This window comes from Artemia franciscana, chromosome 10, assembly GCF_032884065.1.
Source record: "Artemia franciscana chromosome 10, ASM3288406v1, whole genome shotgun sequence".
NCBI classification, from domain to species: Eukaryota; Metazoa; Arthropoda; class Branchiopoda; order Anostraca; family Artemiidae; genus Artemia; species Artemia franciscana.
Window position 1 is genome coordinate 10,605,884 of NC_088872.1, and position 26,329 is coordinate 10,632,212.

At 37.4% G+C, this 26,329-nt stretch overlaps 1 protein-coding gene across 2 annotated transcripts in view; it reads left to right on the forward strand.

The window, feature by feature from the left end:
- LOC136031771 (serine/threonine-protein kinase RIO3-like) overlaps positions 1-24,581 on the forward strand; it is a 149,093-nt gene extending 124,512 nt beyond the window's left edge. For both annotated transcript variants that reach the window (XM_065711524.1, XM_065711525.1), the window contains exon 12: positions 24,295-24,581. In XM_065711524.1, the coding sequence (XP_065567596.1) occupies positions 24,295-24,405 (111 nt within the window). In that variant the 3' untranslated portion in view covers positions 24,406-24,581. The remainder of the gene's footprint in view (positions 1-24,294) is intronic.
- The last annotated feature ends 1,748 nt before the right edge of the window (positions 24,582-26,329 follow it).

A 26,329-nucleotide genomic window follows, 5' to 3' on the forward strand; every position in this document is an offset into this window, starting at 1 on the left:
CTTCAGTCATTAGTATAGAGAAATTTATTTCAGGGGAGGGGTATGGGACTTAAAAGAAAGCAAGCTTACTAATTATATGTAGCAACACGGAGAAATTTGTAAAAATTGGATTAAGGTTGGAACATGTGAGAAATTGAGGAGTTGAAGAGAATGCAAAGGAATCATTTTATGAGAGTTTCTCGTGTCCACAAATCTACTTACAGTGTTGTACTGAGGGGGATTGGGGACTAAGTAGGTTAAGAAAAGATAGGTTTGTAAGAATGGTGAAGTTTTGGGTAACAAAAATTTGAGAAGTAAAAATAGGCTAGCGAAAGAAGCGTATTTTAGTTTGCTGGGGATTAGATAGAGATAGGGTGGCCACAGGAAATTAAGAAAACTTTAAATGAAGTAGGATATTCTTATTTCCGGGATGAAGGTAAGGGATCGAATTTGGATTCAGTGGCAGGATTCAATTCGGATTACACGAGCAAGGAATACAGCAGCGGCAGGCTCGGAAAGTGGCCTCGGGATCTCTGAGTCTGTATAGTAAGATGAAGGACACTTAGGGGGAAGAAGTTTATTTGAAGTTGGGGTTGAAAGGGGAAGGATTAAAATATATTTTGAACTTAAGAGGAGTGTCGATTCATATCGGGGAATGAGAGAGGAAATTTATGGGTTATAGTGTTAACCTAGTCACTTGCCCGATGTGTGGGGAAGAGGATGAAGCTATTTTCATTTTTTTTTTAGAATTGTAAGGAATTTGTGGATCTAAAAAATGAGTGTTTTTTCTTAGTGTTGGCAGATAGAAGGTGGATGAAAGGGATTGTGAGATCACGAGTTAGAACGACATTAAAGAATCTGGCTAAGTATATTGATAAAGAGCTGATACATCCTGAAAGATGTATCTCTTTATAAATAATTTTATGAAGATTCATATATAAGTGCGTTTTTTCTTTTTAATTTAATTGTGTTTTTCTTATTAGCTTTGTTATGTTTCTGTTCTGTTTTTTTTCCTATGGCCCGATGGCTTTTTTTGGAAATATATACATACATACATACATGGCCGAAGACCTTAACCCCATCAATATGTGGTCAAATCATCGTTGTGCTCGGTGTAGTCTTTTGAGCTTTAATAATTTGTTTTTTTACCTACTTCCTTCATTTTTTCGGTAAACCATATTACTGTGCAAAATCCCAAAATTGCTAGAAATGGTACAAAATTATTGCCTGTATATATCCTAATCTTATCCGTTATGTTAAAATCCACCAGTTGCCTTTTGTTTGGCTTGAGTGTGTGGACCCATATTCTGCGCTGAATTCTATTTAGTTCTCCGATATTGGCGAAGAAGCTAGAATTACTCTCCAGGTCATTTATCTCATTCAATCTAAGTCGATGTAAAAGTTTATGGCTGGTTCTTGTATTTAATCTTAGTACAGTTTAAAATATACGTATTATAACTGGTATCTATTAGACTCGTTTACTTGTCTTTGAGTTGGTCCAAAATCTTGTTGGCTTAACAACTGTGGGACGTGGCCTATTACTTCCACATTAAGAACCATGCCAAATTAGGCAATTTGAACCGGTTTCAACGTGTCTAACCGAACTACAATTCAGTTCTTGGACAATATGGTTGCATATGCATGATTTTCTTTTCTTACAGGAATTATCCGTCATGGATAACATAAGGTCTTTACCCAGTCAAATATCGACTTTCGCAGACTCCTACGAAAGGCTTGAAACATACAGTGTTCGTCTGTTCTGAAGAATAAAGAATTGCTTTGAAATTGGTTACGAAAAATGTGGTTCAATGCCGCTTTCTAGGGCTATAATGAAAGAAAGGTTGAGATGGCTAGGGCACGTTCTGCGGATGAAGGATGACAGATTGCTGAGGATTGTCCTTTTCAGCCATCCGTTTAGAGCTAAACGGAAAGCAGGTTGTCCTCGCCTGGGATGGGAGGATGTCAAAGAAAGATTTAAGGGAAATAGCAACTTCTTGGGAGGGTATAAAGAAAGAGGCTTTGAATAGATTGGGTTGGAGGAGGGGTGTGCGTAGCTGTGTTGGCCTCACGTGGCTTGGTGCTGCGGTGAGTTGTTGTTATTAGTAGTAGTAGTAGTAGTAGTAGTACTAGTTGAAATTGGGTGTATTGTTCCTTTTTTGAAATAAAATTACGTTTTAAATGAAGATCGAGTCGCAAATAGACGTTATTTGTATTCCTGTTGTCGGAGTGAAACTCCCAGCGGAGATATTGACTTGTAAAACATCTTGAACTCTATTGCGGAGAAGTGAACACAATTTGGAGATGTTTTTTTCTCTTTAACTTTCCAAGCCATTGGTAAATTTCTACCATATTAGACAATTGGGTATTAGTTTGAAATTTACAAGAAATATATAGACGCATGAATTCATAATAGACAACGTGCAGCATGTGTTCCCGGGAACTCTCTGCTGTTTTCTTCCATGGAAACAGCAAAGGTTTTCTCATGTATATTTCCTGGTACTTTCTTAGCTGACTTGGGAGTAAAATCGGCTGTCTCGGTCTGATTGTCCTGAAGTTTTCGTGCCCTTTCTTAAGGAATGAAGCTGGTTTTCTAAAGGTTCTTCACATATTTTTGCTAGGAGCTTATTCACGAGCAAAGCTGGATATTTAGGTATAACTATCTTAAGAAAACTGTATTTCTGTTCCCAAAGGAAGTCCTGTTTTCTAAGGAGCAAAAACAGTTTTCTAAAGTTTTTTTTCTAGGCGTTTATCAGCGGTTAACTAAATAAGTGACTAAATTGCGTTTCTAAATAAGTTCCGTTTCTTAAGGAGCGAAGCTAGTTTTCTAAAGTTTCTTCCCAAGTATTTGCCAGTTGTTATCATATGAGCAAAACTGGTTGTTTAGGTTTAACTGTCCTCATGAAGTTTTAGTGTCGTCCCACAAGAAAGTCCGAGTTCCTAAAGTGTACAAACAATTTTACATGGTTTCTTCCCAGGTGTTTGCCAGCAGTTGACAAAGAACAAAACCGGTTTCTTAGGACTCATTATCTAAATGAGTTGGACCTCATCAATTTTTGGTTGTCACATATTGGTTGTTTACCTGTTCGCTTACTTCCGTGTATTTTTTACAATATCTGTCATTTGTTTTGCCGTTAAATCTATTAATGAACGATCAACGTTTATTTTATGATTGACTCGATATCCAAGTATGATATAAGTGAATAGAGCTCCTGCAGGTCCTCTAAAAATCCCAACTGAAATAATTGTTGTCGAGTAGATATTGATATTAGACGAAAATCCGATGAGAAAGTAATAGGAAAGATTTGGTTTGGCCAGTTCTATAAATTTTCAGGGGATTGAGGTTGAATCATTCCGCTTTGAAAAGGAGACTTGCCTGAAAACGTATTGGAGAATTATTGAATTAACAGCAGGTGTAATGCCTCCCCCTTTTTTAAATGGTTAAAACAAAATATTTCGTATGAAAGCAAACAGAGCTGCCAAGTGGAGCAGAAGTTATTCTACGTTTTTGGAGGGACTGGTTTCCCCAAAGCCAATTGTCCCAAATCAAGTGAAAATGACAGTAAAAACTAAAAAAATAAGCCATTTTATAGAATTATAAAGGTGAATATGTACTAAAAAAGACTGATCTATTTCTGTTGATGCTTCAATTATGCAGGTTTATCTTAGTTTTGACAAAATTTTGGAAGAAAGTGAATTTCAGCTGGGGAGCAAACTGGAGTCTTTGTTAGCGGGGGGGGGGACTAAGGGGACTGCCTCTTAACAAATTATGCCCTGCTTGTTCCTCTAAAAATACATCCCCCAAATCAACCGTTTGAAAGCCTATGTCATGACAGGCACAATGGTGCTTAGAATTCATCATGTCTGGGCAACGCAATTCTCCTTGACTGAAAGAACTCAGATTCAAAAGAACAAAAATAGGCTGTGCAAAATTGTAATGATGGGCTGGTTGCCTAATATTATCTAAAAAAAAAAACGTTAGGTACACACGATCTAATAATGGGATCCTGAGGTGGTCCTAATATAAGGATAACAAAAATTTGAGCGTGTGTAACTACAGTGTAATTTGTTAAATAAATATAACACAATCAAACAGTTCGTGGTAACGAACTGTAGTAAGGAGCGACCCGGCTCAATAGTAACCAAAACGCTAAAAAATAGAATTTTGGTACTAACAGCTACATCAAAAGAATCGCATTTTAATGCTGATTTTAAATATATAAGTTTCATCAAGGTTAGTTTTGCCCATCAAAATTTACGAGCCCGAGAAAATTTGCGCTATTTTAGAAAATACGGGGAAACACCTCCTAAAAGTAATAGAATCTTAACAAAAATCACACCATCAGATTCAGCGTATCAGAGAACCCTGCTGTAGAAGTTTCAAGCTCCTATCTACAAAAATGTGGAATTTTATATTTTTTGCCAGAAGGCAGATCACGGATGCGTGTTTATTTGTTTGTTTGTTTTTTTGTTTTTTTGTTGTTTTTTCCCCAGGGGTGATCGTATCGACCCAATTGTCCTATAATGTTGTGAGAGGGCTCATTCTAACGGAAATGAAAAGTTCTAGTGCCCTTTTTAAGTGACCAAAAAAATTGAAGGGCACCTAGGCCCCCCGCACGCCAATTATTTTCCCAAAGTCAATGGATCAAAATTCTGAGATAGCCATTTTATTCAGCATAGTCGAAAAACCTTATAACTATGTCTTTGGGGACGACTTACCCCCCCCCCCCCACAGTCCCCGTGGGAGGGGTTACAAGTTCAAAACTTTGACCAGTGCTTACATATAGTAATGGTTATTGGGAAGTGTACAGGCGTTTTCAGGAGGATTTTTTGGTTGGAGGCAGTGGTCGAGAAGAGGGGGATATGCTGGGGGAACCTTCCATTGAGGAATTTGTCATGGGGGAAGAAAATTTCCATGAAGGGAGTGTAGGATTTACTAGCATTACTTAAAAAAAAAACAATGAAAAAATAAATATGAAAAAGCTTTTTTTTCAGCTTGAAGTAAGCAGCAGCATTAAAACTTAAAACGAACGGAAATTATTACCCATATGAGGGGCTCACCTCCTCCTAATACCTCGCTCTTTACGCTAAAGTATTTTTAGTAATTTCAACTATTTATTCTGCGGCTTTTGTAATTCAGGTGTCATTCTTAATGAATTGTGACAAAATTTAAGCTTTAGTGTAAAGACTGAGGTACTGACGAGGGGGCGAACCCCCTCATGTATGTAATAAAAACATGAGAACACAAAAGTTCTTTACGTAAGCTAATTTATAAGTTACGTATATCTTTTACTTATAAAAAGATTCGTAAAAAGTTGAAAGTTCTAGTTGCCTTTTTAATTAACCGAAAATCGGAGGGCAACTAGGCTTCCTCCCCCGCTCTTTTTTCTCAAAATCATTCGATCAAAATTATGAGAAAGCCATTTAGCAAAAAAAAAAAAAAAATATACAAATTTCGTTTTAATTATTCCTCTGCGGAGAGCCAAAATCAAAACATGCATTGATTCAAAACCGTTCAGAAATTAAATAAAAAAACAAGTTTTTTAAATGGAAGTAAGGAGCGACATTAAAACTTAAAACGAACAGAAATTACTCCGTATATGAAAGGGGCTTTTCCTTCTCAACGCCCCGCTCTTTACGCTAAAGTTTTTTACTGTTTTAAAATGTAGAGTTAAGAGAAAGAGTCAAACTTTAGCGTAAAGAGCGGGGCGTTGAGAAGGAAAAGCCCCTTTCATATACCGAGTAATTTCTGTTCGTTTTAAGTTTTAATGTCGCTCCTTACTTTCATTTAAAAAACCTGTTTTTTTTATTTAATCTTGAAATAGAGCCAGTGCAAATTTTCCCATGTAATTGAAAATTCGTTCAGCACATCCTTTTCTAACTCTCTAGTTCCCTCCCTATTGTTCTCTCTCTCTCTTGCCACTGGTGTGATTTCGTCAAAATCCTTGGGGGTGGGACGAAGTTGTAACCAATTTTCTCAAATCAAGTGAATATGAGAGTGAAAACTGAAAAATGAGCTGTATAGTAACATAAAGGCAAATATATTACTAAAGAAACTGACCCGTTTCTCTGGATGCTTGACTTATGCAGGTTTATCTTAGTTTCTACAAGATTTTGAGGAAACTAAATTTCAGCTGGGGGCAGTTGCCCACCCTCCCCTGCCAAATAGCTAATTGCGTTCCTGTCTCTTACTTCATTTCTGGCTTTAATATTAGGGTTTGAAGGAAGTTGGTGGCAAGTTCTTATGTACTCCTGTTAAAATGTTGACACTGACTTTATTTGCGTCAAAATGGGATTCCCATGGCGAACCTGGAACTAGAATAATAACATTCTGAACAGTATGGAAGTGGGAACAACACAGAATTTAATTTTTTTTTGTTATCATTTGATTTATTTCCGTAATTAGTTCCATATTATTTTATCAGTGTAATTTAAGCTCTGGGAAAGCTCTCCATTCAAACGAAAAGCCCTACTGGAAAATAGTTAGTTTATGCGTGAACTTTGATTACCCCTACCATGGAAGTTTGAATTTAATTGAATTGAATTGAATTTATTTATAACCCGTTATAATACACATGAAAAACGGAGTATAATGTGAATAAAAGAAAAGAGGAAAAAGGAAATGACCTAAAAAACTACATAAAAAACTTTGCAACACTTCACCTTACTTAAAAACAATTAAAACATACAAAAGCAAAACATTCATTGAATCAAAATAGCGCTCCATGGGTGCCGACCAATTCTACTATTATAAGCTTCTATGCTTTTTCTGATAGAAGCATTCGGGTCTATGATGCCGTATCTTTTAATGACCCAGGAGTTGCTTGACCATGGTGGAAGGGCAAGCAGGTATTTGGCATACCGGAAATAGATTCGCCGAAGCTCTTTCGTCTCGGTTATCGTAAACGTACGCCAAAAAGCTGCAAGGTATAGGAAATTCGGGAGTGCAGAAGCATTGTAAAGTTTCGCTAGCAGTTTGCGGTTGAGTCGAAGTTTGTTTGCTACCAAGCTTCCGTATGCAGTTGCTGTTCGACGTTGGAAATGAAGGATCAAGAGCCTTCTAGTTGCTTTAAGAGTGTCACCAATAGGAAGCCCTAAATATTTCATTTGTGATTTTGGGGAAACTGGCGCGCCGTCTAGATTAATAGTAAATCCTGCTCGAGTTTCAACCCAGTTGAACAGAACCACGTCCGATTTTCGTCTATTGAATGTAAGGTTAATCTTAGCATATTCTTTACTTAAAATAGCAAAGTTTCTTTCGAACGACTGTACTGTTCGACTGGGGTTAAAAATATCATCTGCATAAGCGATTAGTGACACATCAATCCCTTTTAAAATACACGAAGGAACTGCGCTGGATTGGGCGTTCAGGATACAGCTATTAAAGGCAACTGGAGAGGCAAGGGCGCCCTGTCTGACGATTCGACGGACTGGAATAACGAAACGTGTTATGGTCCCATCAGGTAGCTTGATTACAACAGCAAGATGGTTATACATATCGTACAAAGCACGAATGGCAGACGTGTCAACTCCCCGCTTATATAGCTCAAGAAGAATTTGTGCGTGAATCAGAGAGTCAAAAGCACGGCTTACATCATGACTCCCTAGGACGAGCGAATCACCAGACTTATCAGCATCTATAAGTATTGACGATAGTGCAGTAAGCGCGTGGGCACACCCTAGGCCTTTTTGGAAGCCAAACTGATATGGCGGCATGTAGCATTTATCTGTAAGTTCTGGCATTACGAGTGTTTCAAAAATCTTGCAGAAAGTAGTAGCAACTGTAATAGGGCGATATGAAGAACACTCATTCAGCGATTTATTTATTTTTTTGAACAGGAGTAAGACGACCAGAAGAGAACGAGGTTGGAACTATTCCAGTTGTGAACACCATTTGGAACATGAGATCAAGGTGACAAAGTAGTAGGGGACTTCCAAGAAGAATGTGTTTAGCACAAATATTATCTGTACCCCTCGAAAAAGGTTTCTTAATTTTTTGTGCAGAATTCGTAATATCAGACAATGCAACAATAAACGTGGATACAGTCTTTTTTTGACAGTATCCGATTGAGATCACATTTAAGAGGATATTCTACTTTACAATCAGGTTCTGAAAATTCTTTAAAAAAATGCTGCTGCCAGGCCTCAGCAGAGATATGAGCTGACAGAGCGTTTCTTTCACTCTGGTTGCGGGTCAAACTTTTCCACAGAAGCGTCGGATTACTCATTATCTTTTCTGAAAAATCAGAACGAATAGCGGCTCTATGTTTTTGCAGTTCTTTGGAAAAATGGCGCTTTGTGGAAATCCGTATTTGGTTCACTATGCCGTTCTTGGGTCTCCCGCAATCTATCCATATGCCTAGCCAAAATTTGGCCTTCTGGCAGGCTTCAACAAGGGATGGGTTCCCGGACCAGCCCTTAACTTGTGACCCAGCACGGACTCTGGATCGAGGGACAGAGTGCAATTCCGCTTGTAGTAGCGCATGCGAAATAAGTGACGAGTACATATTTAGTTTTAGACGAATTTCAGACGTGGAAATAGGTACTGATGTTTGGAGCAAGTAAAAGGGTATTTTTATCTTCGAAAGTAGATTATCAAGCCAGTACTGATACTGAGTCAAATCGGTTTTACTCCATTCAATGATCGTTCTCCATTTTAAAGGTCGATTTGCGCGCATTCGATAAAATGGTGCACTGATTCGGAACAATAGCGGTAAATGGTCTGAAACAAAAAAATCACGTAGCACATCTACTGTTAATGAGCGACTAAAAATACTACTGGATACAAGGACATGATCAAGGTTAGAAACTGATCCGGTAGGGTGAATGTACGTAAAGTCACCCGCTTTCGGTACAAGAGCAATTTCATTTGGAATCAGACTATGCAGAAGAGCTGAATGCGAGCTTTCACTTTTGGATATATCACAATTAAATTCCCCCAATAAAATCCAATGGAGATGAGAAGCACTAATTTTATTCATACATTTCCCCAGTTCTTTAAAGGCTAGAGCAAACTTCATTTCGGAGCAATCGTCTCTGTAGTCGGTGGGCAGGTATACATTTATTATAACAGTCTCGCCAACTCTAATTGCTAAGAAATGGTCGGAACTAGCGAACAATTCGGAGTTGATATGTCCATTTATTAGCGTAGCAAGTCCACCCGAAGTTCACCCTCGTTTCTTAGGTTTTTTTTCGCTGGTACAAAATGAACCATGTGTGAGGGTAAGGCATCGAATATATTTCTACTGTCGTTAGAAAGAAAGTGTTCTTGGAGACAAATAATTTCTTCGGTGAGGCAGAGCTGTTCAAGCACAGTAATTTTGGTACTAAGACTACCATTCATATTCCAGGAGACGAAACACTTGTCAATATAAAATTCATTCATTTTGGGCGTTTGAGGTCATTAACTTCGCTGACTTGTTAAATGGGCAGCTAGCGTGGTAGCATGTGTGTCGGGTGCTTGTACAGCTTAGGCCCCGCCACGCATTCTTGCGGGGTTTTCTTTCGTTGCTACATGGTTATTTTGAGCACAATGGGCACACTTCGATACGTTTTTGCACTGGGCCGCTATGTGGCCAGATTCATGGCAGTTGTAGCAACGTTTCGGAAGAAAGACAAATTCTTGAATTCTGAAACTTTCAAAGCCCACTTTCATTGACAGTTTTGTGGCAGTATCAAGGGATTCATGACTTGGAAAACACAGCTTGAATGCGCGTGATTTTCCACATTGTTCGGCTTTCTCACATCCAGAAACTAGACTTCGAATGACCTCTGCGTCAAGGGGTTCAGGAATCCCTTTAATCAGTCCTATGTACAAAGGGGTTTTTACTTTGGCATCGGATTCTGAATTTTTATTTTTGATCGCTAGTGCTATTTTTTCCGCCGTAGCCTTGTGAGCTACAGTCATGCGCCAACCGTTCCTTCCAGGCCTTAGTTCAACTTTGGAGGCATCTAGAGCTTCACCACATGCAGATTCGATGAAGTTCTTTCGTTCCAGTGGTGTTTCAAAGGGTGGAGGGTTTTTTACAACGATTGAGTATGATAGCTTTTGTGGAGCGTCAAGTTCACTAGAGGGGCTGGTATGGGTAGAAACGTGGAACTCACCTTTGTTAATACGTTCCATAAAGCAGTCAAAACGACGACACATGTCGTTTACTTTAGTAGTTATACATGCATTTATCTCCTCCATACAAGCCGGGACTTCTGTAGGTTCAAAAGTAACGAAGGTAGGCAAGGTACGATTTTCCTTTCCTGACTTGACCAAGAATTTGGCTATGTCCAAAACATTTTCATCATCTTTCAGAGACTTGCGAAAGGGGTCCGGTAGACCAGATTTTAACAGCAACAGTTCTTTTGCCCTTAGAATGTCATCTCTACTGAAGAATTCCACAGCACGGCTTACAATCAGCTGGTATTTTATTCCAGCGAGCATTGACCTCGACACAAAGTTCAATACCGCATTCCAAACGATATTATTTTTATCCATTTTCGCTGCTAATCAGGCCGCAGTAACCAGTCCGAAAATTAGTGCAGGGGCGAGCCAAGCTCGTAATCAAGCGTCAGTTAATTCAGAATAAATTATCTCACAGGGATGAGATAATTTAATAGTTTTTCAAAAACATTAAAGACCTCCAAGTTTTGCATTTCAATATATATTTAGGGTACGTTAAACGAGTAATGTTATCGTCATTATTAGGCCCGTTTTTATGGCACTTGGTACTAACCAAGTGACAAATAGCAATCGCAAATTCTGTCGGTCTGTCGGTCACGATTTTGCTACTTTAGGCACTTCCAGGTAAGCTAGGACGATGAAATTTGGCAGGCGTATCAGGGACCGGCCCAGATTAAATTAGAAATAGTCGTTTTCCCGATTTGACCGTCTGGGGGGATTGGGGGGCTCGTTAATTCGGAAAAAATAGAAAAATTGAATTATTTTTAACTTACGAACGGTTGATCAAATCTTAATGAAATTTGATGTTTGGAAGGATATCGTGTCTCAGAGCTGTTATTTTAAATCCCGACCGGATCTGGTGATGTTGGGGGGAGTTAGGAGGGGGAAACCTAAAATCTTGGAAAACACTTAGAGTGGAGGGATCGGAGTGAAACTTGGCGGGAAAATAAGCACAAGTCCTGGACATATGATTGACATAACCGGAATGGATCCGCTCTCTTTGGGGTAGATGGGGGGGGGGTTAAATCTAAAAAATGAGAAAAAATGAGGCATTTTTAACTTGCGAACGGGTGATCGGATCTCAATGAAATTTGAAATTTAGAAGGATATCGTGTCTCAGAGATCTTATTTTAAACCGACCGGATCTGGTGATATTGGGGGGAGGTGGGAGGGGGAAACCTAAAATCTTGGAAAATGCTTAGATTGGAGGGATCGGGATGAAAATTGGTGGGAAAAATAAGCGCAAGTTCTAGATACATGATTGATATAACCGGAATCGATACACTCTCTTTGGGCTAGTTGGGGGGGGGGGCGTTATAATTCTGAAAAATTAGAAAATATGAGGTAATTTTAACTTACAAACGGGTGATCGGATCTCAATGAAATCTGATATTTAGAAGGATAGCGTATCTCAGAGCTCTTATTTTAAATCCCCACCGGATCTGATGACATCGGGGGGAGTTTGGGGTGGGGGAACCTAAAATCATGGAAAATGCTTAGATTGGAGGGATCGGGATGAAAATTGGTGGGAAAAATAAGCGCAAGTCTTTGATACGTGATTTACATAATTGGAACGGATCCGCTATATTGGGAGGGGTTAATTATGAAAAATTAGAAAAAATGACGTATTTTTAACTTACGAAGGAATGATCAGACCTTCATGAAACTTCATATTTAGAACGACCTCTTAACTGAGATATTTTATTTTAAATCTCAACCGGATCCAGCGTCATTTGGGGAGGGAGATCAGAAATCTTAGAAAATACTTAAAGCGGAGAGATCAGGATGAAACTGGATGGGAAGAATAAAAACCTGTCTAAGATACGTGACAGACATAACCGGACCGGAACTGCTCTCTTTGGTCAAGTTGAAAATTGAGGTATTTGTAACTTACGAAAGGGTAACCAGATCTTAATGAAATTTGATCAAACAGTTCGTGGTAACGAACCCGTGGTAAGGAGCGATCCGGGTCAATAGTAAACGAAACTCTAAAAAACGGAATTTTGATGCTTAAAGATATATCAAAGAATCGGATTTTTATGCTGATTGTAAATATACAAGTTTCATCAAATTTAGTCTTTGTCATCAAAAGTTACGAGCCTGAAAAAATTATGCCTTATTTTGGAAAATAAGGGGAAACACCCCCTAAACGTCATAGGATCTTAACGAAAATCACACCATCGTATTCAGCGTATCAGAGAACCCTACTGAAAAAATTTCAAGGTCTAATCAACAAAAATGTGGGATTTCGTATTTTTTGCCAGAAGACAAATCACGGGTGCGTATTTATTTGTTTGTTTGTTTGTTTTTTTTCCAGGGGTCATCGTATCGACCAAGTGGTCCTAGAGTGTTGCAAGAGGGCTCATTCTAACGGAAATGAAAAGTTCTAGTGCCCTTTTTAAGTGACCAAAAAACTGGAGGGCACCTAGGCCCCCTCCCACGCTCATTTTTTCCCAAAGTCAACGGATCAAAACTTTGAGATAGCCATTTTGTTCCGCATAGTCGAAAACCATAATAACTATCTCTTTGGGGATGACTTATCCCCTCCCCCCACAGTCCCTGGGGGAGGGGCTGCAAGTTACAAACTTTGACCAATGCTTAGATACAGTAATGGTTATTGGGAAGCGTACTGACGTTTTCAGGGGGATTTTTTTGGTTTGGGTGTGGGGTTCAGGGGAGGGGGCTATATGGGAGGATTTTTCCTTGGAGGAATATTTAATGGGGGAAGCGAAATTCAATGAAAAGGGCGCAGGATTTTCTAGCATTACTATTAAAAAAACAAAACAATGAAAATATAAACATGAAAAAGTTTTTTCAATTGAAAGTAAGGAGAAGCATTAAAACTTAAAACAAACAGAGATTATTACGCATGTGAGGGGCTATAAAAATACTTTAGCATAAAGAGCGAGGTATTTAGGAGGAGATAAATACTTCGCTCTTTATGCTAAATTATTTTTAGTAATTTCAACTATTTATTATACGGCCTTTCTGATTCAAGGGTCATTCTTAAAGAATTGGGACAAAACTTAAGATTTAGTGTGAAGAGCGAGGCATTAAGAGGGGACAAACCATTTCATATATATAATCAAAAATATAAGAATATAAAAGTTTGTTACGTAAGTTAATTCTTAAGCTACGTAGATTTTTTACTAATAAAAACGTTCGTGAAAAATTAAAAGTTCTAGTTGCCTTTTTAAGTAACCGAAAAATCGGAGGGCAACTAGGCCTCCTTCCCCGCCCCTTATTTCTCAAAATCGTCTGATCAAAACTAAGAGAAAGCCATTTAGCCAAAAAAAGAATTAATATGCAAATTTTATTTTGATAATTTATGTACGGAGAGCCAAAATCAGACATGCATGAATTCAAAAACTTTCAGAAATTAAATAAAAAAACAAGTTTTTTAACTGCAAGTAAGGAGCGACATAAAAATTTAAAACGAACAGAAATTATTCCGTATAGGAAAGGGGTTGTCCCCTTCTCAACGCGTCGCTCTTTACGCTAAAGTTTTTTATTGTTTTAAAAAGCAGAATTATGAGAAAGAGTCAAGCTTCAGCGTAAAGAGCGGGGCGTTCAGAAATTAAATAAAAAACTAGTTTTTTTTAACTGAAAGTAAGGAGCGACATTAAAATTTAAAACGAAAAGAAATTACTCCGTATATGAAAGGGGCTTTCCCTCCTCGACGCCCCGCTCCTTGCGCTAAAGTTTGATTCTTTCTTGCAACTCTACTTTTTAAAACAATAAGTTAAAGAGCGGGGTGTCGAGGAGGAAAAGCCCCTTTCATATACGGAGTAATTTCTGTTCGTTTTAAGTTTTAATGTCGCTCCTTACTTTCATTTAAAAAAATTGTTTTTTTTATTTAATATTTAGAAGGATCTTATGCTTTAAAGCTCTAATTTTAAATTCCGACCAGATCCTGTAACACTGGGGGGAATTGGAGGTGGAAACCGGAATTCTTAGAAAATATGAAAATTGGGGTATTTTTATATTACGAATAGGTGATCGGATCTTAATGAAATTTGAAATTTAGAAGGAATTCATGTCTCAGAGCTCTTATTTCAAATTCCGACCAGATATTTTGACATTGGGGGGAGTTTGGGAGGATCTTGGAAAACACTTGGATTGGAACAATCGGGATGAAGCTTGGTGGATAGAATAAGCAAATTTCCTTGATACGTGATTGACGTATTCGTACTGGATTCGCTCTCTTTGGGGGAGTTGGGAAGAGAGGTTCAATGATTTGATGAGTTGGGTGTTTCTTGACGTGCTAGGACGATGAAAATTGGTAGGCGTGTCAGGGAGCTGCACAAATTGACTTTATAAAGTCGTTTTCCCAGATTCGACCATCTGGGAGGCTAAAGGGAGAGAAAAAATTAGGTATTTATAACTTACGAGTGGGTTATCGGATCTTAATGAATTATGATATTTAGAAGGACATCGTGACTCAGAGCTCTTATTTTAAATCCTTACCGGCATTAAGCCTCTGATTTTCCTTATAAACCAATCTATTGATTCTTAGAAATTTGTTATAGCTCATACCATATGAGCTCTTGGCTCGTAGCTCTTCTTGCCTCGTCACAAGTGTCATATGTGTGTCTTTTTCCGGAAAGATGAATTTTAGCTTTCTAGGAAATATGCAGGGGTTTTACACTTGACAAACACGGTGTTTTTGTTAACTCATTTTGCAATGCGTTCTGCCCTCGGGTATGTGGGCAGGAATCTAGCATAGGGAGGAACCAGAGAAGAGAGGGTGCACTTTGAAAAAGTGCAGAATTTTATAAAACATACACTAAACTATGAGGAAAAAGCCAAAAGTATTAATATCCCCCCTCCTTCTGTATAAATGCTTGTCTGTTTACAATCTTTGCATTTGCTATATTCTTTTGTCGATATTATTCTTCCATTTCTTTCATCATTATAGTGCAAAGGTTAGAGCATGGTACTTCCTTGGTACTTTCTCTTCGTGGACGGAATCGAGAGCTCGTTTTCGAGATGAGGGCAAATCCGAAAATAAACGCGGTAAAAAGAGCGAACTTTTATGGAAATCAGTAATAAATTAAAATTCGTAACTTTTAGATTTTGGGGGATACTGGCTTGAAATCCCTCTCCTCTCCCCTCAACTTACATGTCTTGCTTTGTTTCTTCAAAAGTAGTACGACTTTAGTTCAATACGATCGTGTTTTTATATGAATGAACTTTCCCTGAACAGACTTTTTAGAAGAGGGAGGAATGTATTTGAGAAAAAATTATACCCTTGCCAAACAGCTTGGTCGTGGCATAGAAAAATCGTTAGACTAGGTCGTGGTATCGACAAATCGTTTGGATATTTTGAACCTCCAATAAGAAATCATGGAATTTTGAGGGAGGGTCGACACCCAGGGGCAGTGTTGCAATTTGAGGAAGCAAAATCAACGAATCATTGTTGATAAGTGTTGTTTGTGCACATAATATGAAGTCAATCACAATGCCATTGAATACTTTCACGGCTTTCCAAATATATTAATCATTTCTCATAGTAGTAATCCTTCCTTGATATCTTTGTTGAACCACAAGAAGAAGGAATTTGACCTCGTGTTTCTTTTTGTGATAGAATGCACACATCCAAATATATCTCTCAGCAAGGAAGCATATTTTGAATGAAGGAAAGAAGATACATTCCGTTCTAAGCAATTAATCTTTGAGCGAGAGTAAGTGTCCTTCCCAAGTGACAGTAGGGAGGGTAATCTACTGTTTGTAGAACTGGAGAAAAACAATAGGCCTGGAGATACATAAGAATGCCTGGATACATAAGAACTAAAATATCTCGGAGGCATGTCATACCAATGAAATGCTTCTTGTCGCTGAGAACTATAAACTGTTTGCAAAATGCAATGGTGAAACTAAGAAGGCGGGTGGTCTCTTAGGTGTTTTACAAAATCTACAAAAGTATGTCACTACAAACTTAGTTCGTCCCGCGTTAGAAGTAATAATTGGTCAAACCATTGCTTATAAAAATTTAAAACATCGTTGGAATGCATACTGGTTGTATGGGATTGTCTTTATAAATCGAAAAGTTTATTCTAGAGACGATATTTCAGTATAATTGACAATATTTAATCGGTGAAACTATTCCTTTTGGATTCTGAAATATCCTCGGAATTCAGTGGTGCAACTGGTAGCTTGGGGCCTTGTTGGTTTTCAGAAATTTTAAAAGTTCGTCTTTGTATGCTTGATTTCTTTGTAATATTAGATAATAACCAGTGAAAACTTTGCTTATTGGGTTTTTCATATTTGTGGGCTATAAAGGTTCAAATAGGGGGCTGATCCTGGGAGCATTCCAACCCGTAAAAAGTCCGAAATTCAATGGCACAACTGGTAGCTTGGATCTGGTTGGTTTTCAGAAATTTCAAAAGTTCGTCTTTGCATGCTTGATTTCTTTGTAATATTAAATAATAACCGGTGAAACATATAATAATAGGATATTAAATATTTGCGGGCTACAAAAGTTCAAATAGAGGGCTGATCCAGGGAGTATTCCAACCCGTAGAAAGTCCGATAATGAGAAAAACAATTCTATTTACAATTTAACAAAGAATAATAACCTAGCAAGCAATTATTTACAGGATTGTACGATCCTTTTAAAATTTGGTAATGTATCTTGGGGTTGAAGCCTAATGTTCTCCTCAATTTTAGAAGCACGTTTCTACAAATGAAAAAGCCGTTTGTAAAATTAAATAAAAAATGAGTTTTTTCAACTGAAATTAAGGAGCAACATTAAAACTTAAAACGAATAGAAAAAAATTTGATATGAGGGGGTTCGCCCCCTCGTCAATAACTCGCTTTTTACGCTAAAGTTTGAATTGTATTCCAATTCTTTAGGAATGACCCCTGAGTCACAAAGGCCGTTTAATTAGAATAAATAGTTCTTTTGAAAGAACTAAAAAAAACTTTAGCGTAAAGAGCGAGGTATTGGCGAGGGGATGAATCTCCTTATATACGTAATAATTTCTGTTCGTCCTAAGTTTTAATGTTGCTCCTTACTTTCAGTTGGAAAAACTTTTTTTTTCTATTTGTTTTCTGATTGTTTTTTTTAAATGCTGGGAAATCTGGTGCCTCTTTCATGGAAGAATTCTCTTCTCCCATGAAACATTCCTCCATCAAAAAATCCTCCTCCGTAGCCGCCTTTTCCCTTCCCTTCCCCCCTCATCGGAAAAAATCCCCCTGAAAACGTCCGTAGACTTTCCAATAACCAATACTATGCGTAAACAATGGGGAAATCCCATAACTTACAGCCCTTCCTCCGGGGACTATGGGGGATTAAGTCATCTTCAGAGACAAAATTATTAGTTTTTCGACTATGCTGAACAAAATTGGCTATCTTGAAAATTGATCCGGGAACTTTGGGAAAAAATGACTGAAGAAGGGGCCTAGTTGCCCTCCAATTTTTTGGTCACTTAAAAAGGGCACTAGAACATTTAATTTCCGTTTAAATGAACCCTCTTGCAATATCCTAGGACCACTGGGTTGACACGATCACCCCTGGAGAAAAAAACACACAAAAAAAAACACATGAACACGCATCCGTGATCTTTTTTCTTGCAAAAAATACAAATTTCCACATTTTTGCAGATAATAGCTTGTAACCTCTACAGTTGGGTTCTCTGATGCGCTAAATCTGACAGTCTGATTTTCATTAAGATTATATGACTTTTAGGCGATGTCTTGTCTTTTTTGAAAATAAGACAAATTTTTCAAGGTTCGTAACTTTTAATGGGTATGACTAAACTTAATAAAACTTTATATGCCTGGTCGCTCCTTACTTACACTTCGTTACCACTGACTAATATTTTAAAGATCAATATTCGGTGAGCTGGTTTAATGAGTAATCGATGACCTGATCAGTTGTAGGATTCTTTATTGCTCTTAGAATGCTGGGGTATACATAGTACTTGGTTTCAGCGTCTCTCCCGAAATTTGTGACGGTCGTTCTAATAATAATAAAAAAAAAATATAAAAAACAGGTTTGTTCAATTGAAAGTAAATGACAGGACTAGAACTTAAAACGAACAGAAATTATTCCGTATATGAGGGGGACTGCCCCCTCCAGAACCCGTACTCTATATGCTAAAGTTTTATAGTGCTTTGGAAACGCTTGTTATTCCAATTCTGCTGCTTTTGTGCCTAGAGGAGTCGTTCTTAAAGAGTGGGATAAACTTTAGCGTAAAGAGTGATGGGTTGAAGAGGAGGCATATCCGGAATAGGCGAAAAATCTGCCCTCATATAACAGAATGATTTCTGTGTGTTTTGAGTTTTAATGATGCTCCTTACTTTCGGTTGAAAAAAATATGTTTTTGTGGTTTAGTTACTGATCGGTTTAGAATCATCCCTAGGCCCAACCAAGATGAAATATGGACTACAGGCCCCATTAAACCGCAATTTCTTGCTGTTAAATTGCATATTCCAATGATTGTAATGTCCCACTTTTTCAGTTTTTCTGTTTGAGAATTAAAACTTTAGATTGTAATTAAAATTTGGGAATAAATTGAAAAATAAGTCAAACCTTTTGACAAAAGGTAGTTTTGTTGAATAAGTTCTTAATAATGTTTTTACTACATAATTTTAGGTGGATGGAGACGGTTATTACCGTCAAAATGGATGGAAATTCTGCTTGAATTTTGATCTTCGATGAGGCATCGCGACCTTTATCTCTTTATATTGTCATGTTATTTTCTGTTTCGACATTAACTTTGCTAAATAAGTTGCATTTGCTAATTTACCGTCTCCCGGGCTTACAAATTTTAGCCACTACCGTATCACTTGCGGCAGTCTACATAGTTTGACCAAAAAAAAGAAAAACAAATCTGCAGTCACCTTTTAAAGCCTGACTATATGTCGTTGCATGGATACGCAAGCCGTGACATACAAGAAATAGATTTCGCACAAACACAAAATAAAAATCACTGTGTGGTATGCAAATTTGAGCAATTTTAGCATTTTAGGAACTGACCGTGGTGGCAACCCTGTCCACCTACAATACTCAGCCTAAGATGGGTCATGTGGGGGAGACAAAAAAATTCCGTTTTTCCTTGGATTTATACGTCCTTGGTACATCAAATTATGTATGTGAAAGGGTATTTGATTTCAACATGCTTATAACGAATACATTTCAAAGTTTATTTGATTGTGCTATATTCTTTGTAGTGGTATCGTATCAGTTTGTCATTTGCATCTGATTGATTCTGATACGCATCTATCTTAAAGAAAATATATTTTCTATCTTTCTTTAAATTGAATTTTCGCCTCATTGCTCAAGTTCGAGATTGTTCATTTTCTACACACCGTATTGTAGACGATATTTGATTTTGAATTTGTAAAATGATTTTCAAATTAGAAATAGTTTCCAAGGAAGAAAACTGCCTATAGGCAGAATTAATAGATTCCAGATAAACGTGTAAAGATATTTGAAGCGTGAAGACATTCAATAATTCTTCTGCGAGTTATGTTTTTATTATAGAAATTTTTGGAGGAACACTATAGCTCTAGACGAGTAGTACTGCTATTTACTTTCCTATTTACTTTTATATCTTTATTAGTTTTGCAGTTATATCTTTAGAATTACTTTCAGGTTCTAATTTGAACTGGATGATTATCTGACTATATATAGGTTCTGTTGGTAATGCTAGAGGAAACCTGTTCATTTTTGTATGAAACCCATCTAACAACCCTCGCTATATATCGTATTAGCTATAACCCTTTCCGGCACGAATTATGAAATTTTCTGAAAATTCCACTTTTTTTGCGTTTCCTATTTCTCTAGGCCTAGAAAACGAAAAAATAGTATTCAAAAAAATTATTTCAACTATGAAATGAAACGTAAGGTGGTCTCTGATAATAACCACTTTGACACATGTGCAGAAAAATCTCACATCTGGTGAAAAGAACGAAACTAGTTCATAGTATAGTTCATATACAATGGAACTTCGCAAAATGAACGCTGCCATTTTTGGAGATAGGAGTTTTTTTGAGAATAGGGAGATTTTTTGAGATACCATTTTTTCAATACTTGAAGTATCCTGAACAGGTAAGTGCTTTGATTGATCCGATCTCTTTTCTGGAGGAACGTACGGCTTGAATTTGGGTATAACTTCCGATTTTCTGGATGGCCGACCTCTCTCACCCTTGCACGAATAACTTCCAACAAAACCAGTGACAATGCGACATCTAAAGTCCTTCAAAGTCATCGTGTTAGCATCTGGTATAGTGGACAACTTGAACAAGACAAAGACATTGACCGTTGCAATGTTGTATAGTGGGCAACTTGAACAAGACAAAGACATTGACCGTTGCAATGTTGACGAAGTGCCAGAGTAGGCGTTGCCACCACTTTCTGATTTTCTGTCTATCGCATAGAGAGACTTCAACATATCAGGTTTGTTGACGCAGCCCATAAACTTGTTGTACTTGACGACCATGTTTGGGCATGTAACTTCGGTAACAGATCCATCATTATCATTCCTACCGATCTGTGTCATTTCTCCTCCTTTGTGAATCGTCCAAAGAAGTTGTATAAATCGTTTGTCCTTCCAGCGTACATCTGACCTCACAGCGTAGTCCGAATCACCTCGTCACAGTTCTTTTTTGCTTTGAGTTTGGGTAGACCTTTATGGTTTTTACGAACTCGACCACAGCAGTAGAGGTTGTGGTTTCTTCATTTTTCCATGAGGTTTCTTAAACTGAAGAAATTGTCAAAATATGTGTGATAATTTTTACCTTCCAATCACGTCGTAAGATCTATAACTACTCGTTATCCAAGTCCAAACTCAGAAGTGTCAGCTAACTTCCCAGAGTAGACCTGAGAATCACAAACAACTCCGTGCATATCTGCTCTGACCCAGATGTTGTAGCCTAGTGTTATGGGCTTCATAGACATATTTGGTGTGAAAGCAATGTGTCCTTTGAATTTGACCATACTTTCGGAGACGGTCTACTATTTGGTAGGCTTGTAAGTTCTTAATAAATTTTAAACCCTTACAATACTCCCCATATACTTTATTTTGCAATTCACTCAATTCTTCACATTCATATGTCCCATTACCCACACGCTCATCCATACCTCCACACATCTGGCAAAAGTATGAACCATCCTGTTGTTGCCTTCTCCCTAAATACTTTATTCTTACCTCAGGTGGTTAACTATTCCTACTCAATTCACTAATATACTTCAGTTCCTCCTTTTTTAAACAAAACACCTTGACTCTATGTCTCCTTGACTGGCAAGTAGAGGCGGAGGGAATCAGAAAGGCTTCTTTTAGGCGGAGAGAATCAGAAAGGCCTTTTTCATGATGCCAAACCTGTACCACTTGATCTTGAAAGAGCAATATAATTTTTTTCTTCGAGAAATCTTTTCAATCTTACTCTTTGCTTGGTAGGAAGTTTGGTAGGAAGGATGAAGAAATCAACTTTTGACGTTAAAAGTAATTTAAAAGGAAAGCTGGTTAAACCTGTTCTAATTGCTGTCGTTTTACTAGAGAGTGTTTATTAGAATTTCTTTCTTCATTATCTTTATATCAGTTTTTATATTTTTTCCCCTCAAAGTTATTCTTTTTTCCCCATTCAGAAATTCCTCTTTGTCGTCGGAATTTTAATGAACTCTTTTCCGTTCCGCATGGGAAAGAAAATAAAACATATGCTGTTTCGGTCTTATTGGCTGTTTTCATTCTAAACAATTGCTTTTTAGCAAAGTCCTAAGGTCAGTTCCTCCGCCACTAAGAAGACATAAATATACATCCCTTTCGGTTTTTTCTCCTTCCACAGTATCTCCCGTTGCCAAGCTAAAGGCCAAATTTCAGGAAAATATAAGTGAAGTATTTAAGTGTGTTTTCTCATGCCTAAGGCTTACAAGTGTCCTAGATTGATTTGGCTTTTTATTTTATCAGATTATGTAAAGATTATCTACTTTAAAGTGTTTTTTCAATATCGGGCAGTTTATTTTAATAGTAATAATTTCTTTCTTGCCCCAGAAGTCACCAATCTCCTCGATCAAAGGAAAAATATCAGATCAATATTCTCAGGAGTACATATGGAACGAATATTTTTGGCAATTTACTATTTACAATATAAAAATGTGGTATACGACAAATCACTCAGTGTGTAGAAGAATGCATTGAATGCTTTAAATCCATGTTGAGTTGACATTAAGCTACATCTGACTATTTTTAAGCTGTTTTTGAATTTTTACCAGTATTAAGGGGATTTTCCTTTGGCTTTTAAGGATACAGGAGGAAAGGAATGTTGCTCTAACTTATCGATTACATAATGTAAATTCCCGTACTCAGCATAGTTGATTACGTTAGATGGCAGAGTCAAACCTTCTGCTGCCTATTGATCAACTCAAAGCTTAAATTCAAACATTATTTTTACCTTGGCCGGATTCCTAACAGTTCAGTTCAGTTCATTCGGGTTTATTAAAAAAAAAATTATAACAGTCATAACATACCTAATCTCTCATCTCTATGCAAAAACTGCATGCTGAGTCCCATATCACCTCAAAAATAAATACGCACTATGGTTCTCCCTCCACTTCTCGATACAACCATGGCCCCTACCAACAAAACATCCTTACAAGTCCCCACCTCTTCATCCAGGAGCAAACCACTCCAACCCCACAAAAAAAAACTCAATAATAACTAAAGTCACTTTTCTAATTACATTCTTTATTCAACTTAAACTAACTCAAAACAAGATAATTTTTTATTCTCTTTTTGAAAGAACCAAGGGAGCTCCTACCTCTCAGTTCAAGCGGTAGGGTATTGTAAGCCTTAGCACAGACAATGTCAGGCGAAAAATCCGACCTCACTGTTGGCGTATGTTGAATACGGATCTGTGCAGATAATCTTGTAATTAGAAGACGCTGTTCGGATACCAAACGGAATAGATTCCTAAAAGGCGGCGGATTCAAAATGGATTCCTTTGGCTTTTAAGGAGACAGGAGGAAAAGAATGTTGCGCTTATTTATCGACTATATAATGCAAATTCCCGTACTCAGCATAGTTGATTATGTTAGATGGCATAGACAAACCTTCTGCTGTCTATTGATCAACTCAAAGCTTAAATTTAAACATTATTTTTGCCTGGGTCGGATTTCTAACTATTTCATGTTTGACTTTACCGTGATTAAACCCCCTGAATTAGATCGCATTATTAGTCGCATTAGATCCTCTACTGAGCTAAGCACTGTGTTTCCCTGTGTAACTAGTAGCCTACATTAAAATCAAAATCAACATTTTTTAGGTTGCTAGGGTGTGGGAATAAGTTTGTGTATTATGGACCTGTTTTTTTAAGGCTGGGATATAAAGGTTTCAAGAACGGGTTTTTCTTCAGAAAGGTGTAATGTTTCCCTAAATACTGTAAAGACATTGTTTCCCTGTGTAGTCGGTATCGTATTTAGCCTGTATATAAGAATGTGTAAACCAATGGTTTTTAAATTAGAAAATATTTTGAAGGCAAGTAATTGTGGGAAAAATAAATCAAAACCCTTTAACATGAATAAAATTAAATAAGAGAAACGATAAAAGAAGCCCCAATTCACAAAAATGTAAGGGGAGGTGTATTTGACACAATATGAGTGACAATTTTTTTTAATTTTTAAATCCAAATACCAAAAAAAAAATATATTTTTCAATCTAACTGCCAAAAATTTTTTTTCAAAATCTAAACCTATTTTATTTTTCATTAGTTTATTTTTGCTGTTTCTTTTGTAAAAGAAACACAGCCTATTTTATTTTGTTTTTTTTAATTTCCCCCCCCCCCATTAATTTATTTTTCGATGTTTCAACTTGCATTTATTAATTCCCACTTATATAGTTTTTTGTTTCATTTTAATCTATATGATTTTTTTATATTATTTAGGCTTCCGGATTTTATCTCCTTCTTTTAATTGTTCATTCTTTTGTTTTTCTATCTTCCATCCCTTAGCTGAGACCCTTTATTGTGTATTAGCGTTCTTTTTTTGTTTTGTTTTTCTGAAACTTTGATTTTTACTCGTTCTTGCTCTTTTTTTCCAATTATTTAGTTTTCTCTATTGTCTAGTCTAATGCAATAACAACTTGTGCGTCAGTGTTACTCTTATGGCTGACAATTTTTGATAGTATACTAATAGCTCTTTTTTTTAGATTCAGGACTATGAAAGGAATGAAGAACTGCTGACTCATTCGGCTTCTACCAAAACTTACCCCTTTGATTATTGCTGGGACAAACTTCAATCTGAATCTGGATCGCAGTAATTAGGTCCAAGGGAAGTTTTCTTTCTTTTTTTATAACAAAGCCCGTCGCGGTGGGCAATAATCCTGATTGATGTTCTTTCATTGAGAAAATTCTTTATGGCATTAATTGCTAGTGATAATTTTTTATTATATTTCTTGTGGAAGAAACGTTTGAATTAAGATTGTTTTTTTCCTTTTCTCTGTTTTATTGTTTTAGCCTAACAAGACGTCAGGATTTTAGGACAATTCTTTATTTTTAAGTTTTTAACTTTTTAAAGCTGTTTACTAAGCTCTGCTCAAAGGGAGGATCTACAGGTTATCAGCTGATGGGAATTATAAAAAATAGCATAAAATCCTATGTGTGGTGTATATCAAATAATGCAAATCACGGTTGCAGTGGGCTGCAACATAGTAAAGAGCTCTAGCGAAAAAGACTCAAGTGAGGAAGACTCCATTTGAAGCTGATTCAGGAATTATAATTATCATTTTGGTTAATCTTATTGTTAAAATTTTATTGCAAAAATAACTCTATGGTAATTTCGAAAAATAGCCTGAAGCCCCTTGAAAATGGTGTTGGGTTGAAATGAAAATTGCAGAATCGGAATTACCATAGTCCGAAAACACCATATGAGAGAATTACACTTCCCCTCTTGCGCAACAAGGAAGACGACTTTTTCGCATGGGAAGTAGTGAAGTGTCTCCTTTTTATGGCACTTGGTATTAACCAAGTGACATATAGCAGTCGCAAATTCTGTCGGTCTGTCTGTCGGTCCCGGTTTTGCTACTTTAGGCACTTCCAGGTAAGCTAGGACGATGAAATTTGGCAGGCGTATCAGGGACCGGACCAGATTAAATTAGAAATAGTCGTTTGCCCGATTTGACTATCTGTGGGGGGAGTGGGGGGCCTGTTAATTCGGAAAAATAGAAAAAATGAAGTATTTTTAACTTACGAATGGTTGATCAGATCTTAATGAAATTTGATGTTTGGAAGGATATCGTGTCTCAGAGCTGTTATTTTAAATCCCGAACGGATCTGGTGACATTGGGGGGGGAGTTGGGAGGGGAAAACCTAAAATCTTGGAAAACACTTTGAGTGGAGGGATCGGAATGAAACTTAGTGAGAAAATAAGTACAAGTCCTAGATACATGATTGACATAACCGGAACGGATCCGCTCTTTTTGGGGTAGTTGGGGGGGGGGGTTAATTCTGAAAAATTAGAAATGTATTTTTAACTTACGAACGGGTGATCGGATCTCAATGAAATTTGATATTTAGAAGGATATCGTGTCTCAAAGCTCTTATTTTAAATCCTGACCGGATCTGGTGACATTGGGGGGGGGGGGGGGAGTTGGGAGGGGAGAACCTAAAATCATGGAAAACGCTTAGATTGGAGGGATCGGGATGAAACTTGGTGGGAAAATAAGCAGAAGTCTTAGATACGTGATTTACATAATTGGAACGGATCCGCTCTATCGGGGTGGCGGAGGGATAATTCTGAAAAATTAGAAAAAATGACGTATTTTTAACTTACGAAGGAGTGATCGGATCTTCATGAAATTTGGCAGGCGTATCAGGGACTGGACAGATTAAATTGGAAATAATCGTTTTCCCGATTTGACTATCTGGGGGGCGGGAGTGGGGGGCCCGTTAATTCGGAAAAAATAGAAAAATTGAAGTATTTTTAACTTACGAACGGTTGATCAGATCTTAATGAAATTTGATGTTTGGAAGGATATCTTGTCTCGGAGCTGTTATTTTAAATCTCGACCGGATCCGGTGAAATTGGGGGTTGGGGGTCGGGAGGGGGAAACCTAAAATCTTGGAAAACACTTAGAGTGGAGGGATCGGGATGAAACTTGGTGAGAAAAATAAGCACAAGTCTTAGATACATGATTGAAATAACCGGAAAGGATCCGCTTTCTTTGGGGTAGTGGGGGGGGGGGT